This window comes from Microtus ochrogaster, chromosome X (genome assembly GCF_000317375.1).
Source record: "Microtus ochrogaster isolate Prairie Vole_2 chromosome X, MicOch1.0, whole genome shotgun sequence".
Lineage (NCBI taxonomy): Eukaryota > Metazoa > Chordata > Mammalia > Rodentia > Cricetidae > Microtus > Microtus ochrogaster.
Window position 1 is genome coordinate 49,012,264 of NC_022026.1, and position 10,262 is coordinate 49,022,525.

The following is a 10,262-nucleotide window of genomic DNA, read 5'->3' on the forward strand; positions in this document are numbered from 1 at the left end:
GAGAGAGAGAGAGAGAGAGAGAGAGAGAGAGAGAGAGAGAGAGAGAGAGGCAGATGGAGCCAGAAGAAAATACAGACGAGAACATTTGTTAGGTTTCATGGGAGAGAGAGGGCAAAGCCCCTCAGTGTTGAAAGCTGAGTAGTTCGCACAATGGCAGCCAGCTGTGGGGCATGACGGTCGTCGTCGGTGGTTGTCTACTATCTTGCTCTGGGTTGATTGGTTAGTGCACCAGAGAAGGGGCCCTGAGTTAGAGTCCAGGAAAAGAATTCCTTAGTGTGGATTCTGAAATGGCTGGTTTGTACATGAGAACGTCATGTAGGATCTCTAGGGATTAGCTCTGCCAGGGGCAGTCTCCTCCCCTGAGGAAGACCCAAAAATGTCAAAGTATCAACAATACAGGATGGAAACGTCCCATGCTAAATACTCGCTAGCTGGTTGATAGCTCCCTGACGGTTTCCTTTGGTTGGTATGGAAAACTTGGTTTTTGTCTACATATTGAGACTATTCACTTAACTGGATGTATCAGGAAACTAAAAACTTACTCAGGCTCTTATTACAGCTACATGGAAGAAAAATCTTGCAAGTCCTGGAAGAAGTCTATACCTGGCTCCCAATTGGCACAATTATTGACGATGAAATCCTGGTCATACATGGTGGGATATCAGAGTCCACAGACTTGAATACACTCCACCACATACAAAGAAATAAAGTAAGAAGTACTATTGTGCGGATCCGACATTTATAATGGAATATGCTTCTTTTTATCCATCATTTTAAAGAGTTCTGGGCTTTGGTGGTGTAGATGAGACAATTAGTAAAAGTCTGAAAAAAAAAGCTATGACTGCATCCATGACAAGTAGGTGGTTTTTCTGTGTACCATGCATTTTCAACAGGGAATCCTGTTGGAAACGGAAAGCCGGGATGCATTAGCACATCAGATAGCTTCTAAAGGCGAGGTTTCAGAAGTAGAGTTTACATGAATTCACTTACACTGTAATTCAGCACTGTTGTCTTGTGAGTAAGGATAAACTTGGCACTTCCTATTATCTTACTGTCACCGCTGTGACCACCATCCATTAACAGAGCTTCCTTGACTGAAACCCATAAACCAGCAACAGCTCCTTCCCTCTCCTTCTAGCCCCGATGACCAATATTTCTTGTATGAGCTCTAGGTAACTCATATAAGGAGACTCATATAGAATTTATTTCTAAATTACTATCCTGTCCCTTTATTTCAACTGAGCAGATTAGTTTAACTCTAAATAATCACTCAGTACAACACAGTCAGGACAGGAGCCTGCACAGACCCTCTCAGGGAACTGGCTCTATGGTAGCTATAGGATTCCACACCTACTAAAGGGTTGCTGGGCTGTACCTTACACACGAGAGCTATTTTCCTCCTTTACCAAAGGCAAGCTGAAGCCCCAAGCCTAGAAGTAAACAAGGGGCCAGGTGGCCATGAAGACCAGCAGCAGCTATAGAACAGAGGGTGCTATACGGTCCAAGTGGGAAATTTGAGCCGCTGTCTTTACAGACCAATAGTAACTAGCCAGTCATTCTGGAAAGGTGGGGTCTGAGACTGATAGAGACAGAAATGTGATCGCAGTTGCACCTTGAGGTGTGGGAGCCTCCATACTTTTATACGCATGTGAATGATAATATTGGCATCTTCTCATTAACTTTCCACTTTAACCTCTAGGCTAGACAGCTCCTCTTTATGCACTCTCAAGACCTTTATGCATAGCTTTCGTAAGTTGCCAAATTTAAGTAGGGAATGGTAATGCTATTTTCTTACTATATTCTTAGGCTTCTCTAATCCCTGCCAAAACCCCAGTACCTGAGATGTAATAAGTATGTCTTATTTGTTGAATACTTCTTTAGAAATTAAGACCAAAGCAGGGCAAAGTAAAAATGGATAGGAATTTTCTTAGAACTTCTTTCCCTGGTCTATGGTGATGCCCCGAGGAGGGCAGTCTTCACCACAAGCAAGGCCTCAAGATGTCAAAGTAAGATTCTATAAGACAAAGGCTCTGGTTTCGTAGTGTTCAAATTCCCAAGCAGGAGTATAGAGAAGGATGGTTCGTAGGACTCCCAGGAGAAAACGGTGCCTATGGTGGTGTGGGGAAAGCAGCCTGATCCTAAAGAGCTTTGAAAACTACAGAGCTCCGTGTTCTAAAGTGGCCATGAGGCCATGCCTAACGAGCTTATCAGAAATAAATTATGTGGACGTAATCCTAGAAGGTCTTCCCGGAATATTCTGTTCTGCCTAAGACCTAAGACCATTTACTTGGGGAAGAAAATGTAGGCTATGAACTAGTAATTAGTAGCTGAGATTGAGTTTTTTTTTTAGATTTATTTATTTATTATGTATACAACATTCTGCCTCGATGTATGCTTGCACACCAGAGGAGGGCACCAGATCTCAGTACAGATGGTTGTGAGCCACCATGTGGTTGCTGGGAATTGAACTCAGGACCTCCGGAAGAGCATTAGTGCTCTTAACCTCTGAGCCATCTCTCCAGCCCGAGAGAGCTTCTAAACCAACTTTATAAGGACACTATAGAATAAGACTTAGTTTTAGTCTTGAAAAATAAAAACAGAATTTCGTACCATGAGTTATTGGAGGAGCGAAGTATCTGCCACAGAGATGTCCATCACTAAACTACAGCCACCAGTGTAACAGAAGTATTATTTAAAGTTTAATTAAAGTATTATAAAAAGCATCTGTGGGCCAGTGAAATGGAAAGGGCTCTGCAGGTGAAGATGTTTGTCCCCAGCCTAACAACCTGAGCTCAGTCCCTGGGATTTACTTGGTAAAATTTGTCTTCTGACCTCCATTATGTGCTGTGGAGTGTGGCACACACACAAACACACACACACACACACACACATAAATAAGTGTAAAACTTTTTAATTGCTTTGAATGAAAGTATAATGCTTAGAAGAGACAAGAACAAAATTCCAATCTCAGATTATATAACGCAATCAAGTGGGCTTATCATGTTGTATTTTTAAACCATTTTCTTTTTTCTTTCTTTTTTTTTTTCTTTTTTGGTTTTCCAAGACAGGGTTTTTTTTTCTGTGTAGCCTGAATTGTCCTGGAATTCACTTTGTAGACCAGGCTGACCCCAAACTCTCAAGAGATCTGCCTGCCTTTGCCTCCCAAGTGCTGTGATTAAAGGCATGTACCACCATTGCCCAGCTTTCCTTCGCAAAGAAACAGGTTTACAACTAGGCTTAGACAACAAATCAGTTGCTGACAGGTCTGGCTAAGAACTATACTGAATTTAGGTTGAAGAACTTCCAGGTTTTCAACCTGTGTTCCCTGGGAGAACTCTCATGGACATGGATGTGGGTTCCCCCCCCCCCTCGTTTATCTGGGAAAATACAGCAAGCAAATCAAATGCATACCCCCTTTTGAAAGATGTTTCTGAGCCAGGCGTGGTAGCACATGCCTTTAATTCCAGCACTCAGGAGGGAGAGGCAGGTGGATTTCTGTGAGTTTGAGACCAGCCTGGTCTGCAGAGTGAGTTCCAGGACAGTTAGGGCTACACAATGAAACCTTGTCTCAAAAAGCAAACAAACAAAATATCTGTTTCTGAACTCCTGAAAGCCCCAGGCGTAGAGAAAGGTGCAGAAGGAGGCCCGTCTTTCCTACATTTTGCATCTTCGATTTCCTTCGACAGTGCCATGCAATATGTCTAGCACCTACATGCGGGCCTCTGGGCTCTCTTAGAATTTCTGATGTGAAGCTTTCCCCATAAGGTAACATCTTTAGTTGCAAAATACAGAAACTATTTTAATAGGCCCACCTTAGAGACATTAGTAAATTAACAACGCGTATAAAGTGAGTGAGATTAAGGGGAAGGGGGCTGCATTTTTTCCGAGTTGACTGCACACAGTACAGACAGATTTCCAACCATAGCTGAAGTGCCCACAAATGGCATTTAACTAAAGCATGATTCTATGTTTTACAGATGAGATCTGTGCTGATGCCACCGATGTCAATAAATCGAGAACATTCTGCCGACTTAAAAAGAAGTAAATCAGGTTTGAGCACTTGTGCTCCTGGGAAGGCTGAATCCTCTACGGACCTAACAAAACATGAATGGGAACAAGTAGGTAACCGAAACATTCACCAGCGTGGTAACAGCAGCTTGTGATGATGTTGTCCCTTATGAAATGCAGGTTAAAGTGACTTCACCTCTGTAGGCACGATGGATCGATCATCTTCTCTGAATCCATCTCTATGTTGTGCATCTAACCAAGTTTATTTCTAGACTCAAAAAAGAAATCTAGAACTCATGGAATTCATTCTGAGAGAGAAACTCATTTCTTAAAACAGCCCTTGTGATTTTAAGTCCATTAAAAAAGAATACTAGGTACTTCTTTGTTGGTAATGACAACACTCAAATAGTAAAGGCATTCACCTATGGTAACCTAAATAATTATCTAAGAAGCCATTGGACTAGCACTTATCCTGCCTCGATGGAGTTCCAGCAATATGTAGTTTAAAATGATTTAATTTTTAAAGATTATAATAACATCATCTCCCCTTCCCTTTCTTCCCTCAAACTCCTCCCATGGAGCCATAGCTTTCATTTAAATTCATGGCCTCTTTTCCTTTAATTCAGTGGTTCTCAACCTTCCTAATACTGTAACCCTTTACTATAGTTCCTCATGGGTTGCTAATCCCCAACCATAAAATTATTTCCATTGCTACTTCCATAATTTGCTTTTACTTCGTAAATTTTTGCCGTTGTTATGAACCATAATGTAAATATCTGTGCTTCCCAATGGTCTTAAGAGACCTCTGTGAAAGTGTTCTTCAACCCTCCAAAGGAGTCGTGACCCCCAGGTTGAGAACCACTGCTTTAATTGTCGTTGCATGTATCTATATTTATCTATCTATGACCTAAATAATGCATACATCCTGGTTAGTCCATGCAATGTTATTTGTATTTTTATATAGTGCTAGAGATTGAACACAAGCTTTGTGTAGGCTAGGAAAGCTCTCTAATAATACACTATATATGCTAGTCTTTAGTTTTTTGGAGACAGGGACTTGATGCATAGCCGAGGTGGCCTGGAATTTGTAATCCTTCTGCCTCTGCCTCCCTAAAGCATGTGCCATCATGTTCCCCTCATATGTACATTTACTTTATGTAAATTTTGAGTATTCATAGTAGTGGTAAAAAGGAAGAAGAAAGATTCCGTGAGAATTTACTTTCATATACTTTATAATGGACTGCTCATCCGTTATCATATACATGAAATATTTTCATACACACACACACACACACACACACACACACACACACACACACACACACACATATATATATATTCCTATATAGGGTTACGTACCTAAAATAATGTATGCTGTACTTCAAGGGTAAGTTAGCATGCTTTCCAGATGAAATTTTACCTTTAAATTCTATATTCATGTAGGAATTGAAAGCTTAATCCTTTCCTAATAAAATATGGCCCCTTATCTTCCATGTTTCCTCCTTTATTATACTACAAGTCAAGTCACACTCACAAAATGTGAAGTCATTCTACAGGAGCCAGATATGATTCCGCTTGAAATACAAGTGTTGTTTTTGTCATAAGAACCAGAACTTAAAGGTGTTACATTGTATTTATGTGTGTGTAGGGTACAATTGTGCCAACATTGGAATTCAGTGAGAAGGAAGGAAGCCCTTGGGGTGATTCTTCTTTGGGAGATTTTAATTCTCACCTCAACTAGTCATCAAATACTCACTGTCTGAGTTGAGCCCGGTACAGAGCGGCTCTGTGTGCTGAGCAGGTACTGATCCTTCTGCTCTTCTTTCTGCCCCTCTGTCTTCTCTCTCATTTATCGCCACGTCTCCCTTTATAGCAAACCTAGAAATGACTGCAGAGTCCAGTTTAGGGCGGCTGCAGTATCTGAACCTCTTCTCAAGACCTGCTTTAGACTTACTAGAATCACTAGAGATTTTCTATTGAAGAGACTTCACAAGATGGCTCAGCTTGGTGTGCATACATGAGGTCCCAACTTCACATCCCCAGCACTGACATAAAAAAAATTGGCTGTGGCAGCACCCAACTGTAATCCCAGCACTGGGGAGGCAAAGGCAGGTGGATCTCTGGGGCTGGTTAGCCAGTCAGTCTAACTAAATTGTTAAGCTATGGGTTTAGTGAGAGAGGAGAGTAGTTGAGGAAGACGCCTGATGTAGACCTGGCTTCTACACACATAAAAATTTCAGCTGTGTGTTCTTTTTTTCTCCAAAGAAACATGCAGATGTGGAGAAGTTGGGGTGTAGCTCAGAAGGATTATATTGGCCTAGCCTACATGAGGCCCTGAATTCAATTCTCTGCACACGTAGGAACAACAGAGAAAACTATGGAAACTAATAGACTTTTAGAATAATTGTCTATTAGAACACTGACATACTTTGCAGGTTAGTTGACCCAAAAGCCTGATTGAGGGATAGACAGATTTCTCAAGGTTGTCACTCGTTAGTGATAAAGAGGTTTGCAGGTTTTTTAAACCACTCTTTCTTAAGTTTGTGTTACAGTAGTAGTTTTAAAAATTGAGTCAAATATTAAATGCAGATCGGAGACTCTACAACCTCTGATTTTTCTGTGAAAACGTTCTTAGAAATTTGAGTCTTCAGTCCTGGGTATTGTGTGACCTGCATTTGCTTCTTCAAGCCACCAAAGGAAATATTAAGCTGAAAAAAATCATCGTGGATTTAGAACACCTTCTGGAATCCAGTCAATAGGTGAACCTACTGCTGAATTGGAACATGGTCTTATGGAGGCCAAAGATCAAAGAAGCTTTAGGGGATATTCTTGGGGAAACACGAACAACCATGCCCAGCTAAATTCAGAAGAGAAAGTAGTTCCTTTCAATAAACACTTATTAGGTTTCCTTAAGGAGTACAAAAGGTCAAAAACCCGAGTCAGTGTTAAGAACACTTAGTACGCGTTCATTGGAAGGCACTACTTTCTCTTCTGAATTTAGCCAGGCATGGTGGTTCGTGCCTGTAACACCAGTTACCTTTAATATTTCTGCTAAATAGAGCCGGGTGGTGGTGGCGCATGCCTGTAATCCCAGCACTCGGGAGGCAGAGGCAGGCGGATCTCTGTGAGTTCGAGGCCAGCCTGGTCTACCAAGGGAGTTCCAGGACAGGCTCCAGAGCTACAGATGTGAAACCCTGTCTCGAAAAACCAAAAAAAAAAATATTTCTGCTAAATAATATGGGATAGAAAAAAGATGATAGACTGTTACTTGTAAGTATAACCCTAATTTATTTTATTGTTCCAAGATTATTGACCTTCTGTGGAGTGACCCCAGAGGCAGAAAAGGCTGTTATCCAAATACAAGCCGAGGAGGGGGCTGCTATTTTGGACCAGACGTTACTTCCAAGATTCTTAATAAAAACCAGTTGAAGATGCTCATTAGGTCTCATGAGTGTAAACCTGACGGGTATGAAATCTGTCACGATGGGAAGGTGAGCTGGCATCATGACTGAAATCCTCATATCCATCCTTGCCACAGCCTGGTCTTCTCCACACTGTGTTGTCTTCAATTCACACTGCAATGTCTTCACTACTTCTATCTTTACTACTCCCAGAAGCAGAGATCCTGATGTGTGAATGTAGTAATTACTCTTCTCAGTGTCATAATCAAGTGACGAGAAGCAGCTTAAGGAAGGCTTTATTTTGCCTCACAGTTCGAGAGTATAGATAGTCACATGATGGAGAAGACATGGTGGCAGGCCACTTGTCACATCTCAGGTGACCAGGAAGTAGAGAGAGATGTTGATGCTCAGCTGACATTCTCCTTACACCTTTTTTGAGACAGGGTTTCTCTATGAAGCCCTGGCTGTCCTGGAACCTGTTCTGTAGATTAGGCTAGCCTTGAACTCACAGAGATCTGCCTGCCTCTGCCTCCCGAGTGCTGGGATTAAAGGCACGACTCTTCCTTTTCCCCCTCATCCCTTTTTAGTTCTGTCCAGGACCCCATACTAAGCGGTGGCGCCATCCACATTCAGGGAAAATCTTCCTCCCTCAATTAGTCCTTTCTGGAAATGTCCTCAGAGACACACCCAGAACTGTGCTCTGCTCAGGAATGTGATCTAGTTGACAAATGAAATGAACCATCACAAGTGTATATCATAGTTGCTCTTCTTTCCAACTCAGTACCCAAATCTATCACTTTAAACCATAACAGTGACACTAAGTATTCTTGCTCTCTCTCCGCCCCCTTTCTCTCTCTCTCTTTCTGACACACATATGCACACACACTTCATTTTTTACTAATTGTAAGCCAGTTCTCACAATACACAGTGCAATTCCCACAGACCACACTTCTCCTTACAAAGCATATCCAATCCCATTTTCTCTCCTCTTTTGCACATCCCCTGTATAGGACAGAAAACACAGTACACTTCTTTCAGCTCATTGAGGAGGTGGCCACTAGCAAGTTGCTTACTGTGGTCAGTTTAACTACTGCCAGCAAAATGGAGTGTCTTGTTGTCCAATTATGTCAATAATACTGGAAGAGGACTAAGAAACTGGTTCTTACCCTCAGTTGTCCTAGGATGGTTCTTTTTGTTTTTCTTTATTGTGAGTAGAAGCAAGTTACAACGAATATGGAATCCTATGGCATTTCCTTCTACTCTGATTCCTTAACTCTATTAACTCAGTTTTGGCTCATACTAACACCGCAAGATAAATAAGCAAAGTATTATTTAGAATGTGTTTGTAATTAGAAAGTAGCCATGGTTCATCTGAAGTGACATCCTTAATAGATCAGGACTGGATTAAACCCAGTCTCCCGTCACCAGCAAGTATTATCTTTCTATAATCTACCTACCATGCCTCCCGTGCTAACTTCTTCCTAAGGTACTGGCCACAGTCCCATTATGTCTCTGCTCTTAAAACACTGGATTCGTCCAGTTCTGAACCTTCTAAATCACTCAGCTTTGAACAAAAGAAAAAGCATGAGCTTCTAACCAAATTTTATTTTGAGCCCACAGATATCACGAGGTAAGAAAATATGGAATTTATCTCTGTTGAAAATTAGAATTTATGAAACTTAACATTAAAGATAATTCTGAGATCTGGCACTAGATTAGTGTGTAGGAATTCAGGGCCATACCTAGGGCACTGGATGAAAAGCTAGGAGTTAGTAATGGAGGCACCGACTGGAGACTTTTCCTTCAAGGGAATCATATGAAATCATGTCAGACCCAGATAATTTGCAGATTATGAGGTGTTTTTTTTTTTGAGAATTGAGCTATTTCTGGCTTATATTGAATGACCTTTTGAGAATTAACTTAATGAACTTGATCCTCTTTTTCTTTAATCAGGTCATTACTTTATTTTCTGCTTCTAATTATTACGAAGAAGGCAGCAACCGAGGAGCTTACATCAGACTAAGTTATGGTACAACTCCACAATTTTTCCAGTACCAAGTAACTAGTTCATCATGCCTGAGCCCTCTTCACCAAAGGTAGATAGCCCTAAAAATACTAAGGACTATATTTGTGACAGAATAGAACCAGACCTGAGTGACTAAGAGCAGCTTTGCCATTGAAGTTTCTAGCCTTTGTTGTTGAGTTATCTGTTTCTTTAATTCTTTTAGTTTGTGCTTCATGTAGTTTTGGGTTTTGCTCTTAGGTTCATTCTCTTCTATCATTAAGAATTGCCCCCTCCCTTACCTCTAGATTTTAGTTACAGTTTCTAGTTACCCTTTTCATCTAATGTCTACTTTGCCTCCTATTAGCATGACAATCTTCATTTTGAAGCCCCATTTGAGTCTCATAATCCCGGTCTTTTTAGTTGTTTACTTAATTTACTTACATATGCTGTTATTATTCATATTTTCATCTGTCATTTTTTTCTTTTTGATACATAGCCTACACGTTGTATAAGTGGGTTCCACATTGAAAACATTTTTTTTAAAAAGTCAGTTCTATAAATGTACAGACATTTTTGTTATCATATCCCCAAATAATATAATACACCAACTATTTGTATTAAATGGAATTATAAACACTCTATAAATTAAGGTATATAAGAAGTTGTATATCAATTATATGTAAATATGGTATCAGTTTACGTAAGGAAATTGAGAAGCCTTAGAATTTTTTATGTGACAAACACATAGCAACATAGGCAGTTTGGATGCTCAACTTACTAAACCTGGATGGAGGTGGGCGGTCCTTGGACTTCCCACAGGTCAGGGAACCCTGATTGCTCTTCAAGCT

General features: G+C 40.7%; 1 protein-coding gene across 1 annotated transcript in view; it reads left to right on the forward strand.

Moving 5' to 3' along the window:
* Ppef1 (protein phosphatase with EF-hand domain 1) overlaps positions 1 to 10,262 on the forward strand; it is a 112,394-nt gene that overhangs the window by 87,289 nt on the left and 14,843 nt on the right. Inside the window, exons 10-13 of the mRNA XM_005358789.3 lie at positions 560 to 709; positions 3,978 to 4,118; positions 7,314 to 7,499; positions 9,363 to 9,505. Coding sequence (XP_005358846.1) covers positions 560 to 709; positions 3,978 to 4,118; positions 7,314 to 7,499; positions 9,363 to 9,505 — 620 coding nt within the window. The remainder of the gene's footprint in view (positions 1 to 559; positions 710 to 3,977; positions 4,119 to 7,313; positions 7,500 to 9,362; positions 9,506 to 10,262) is intronic.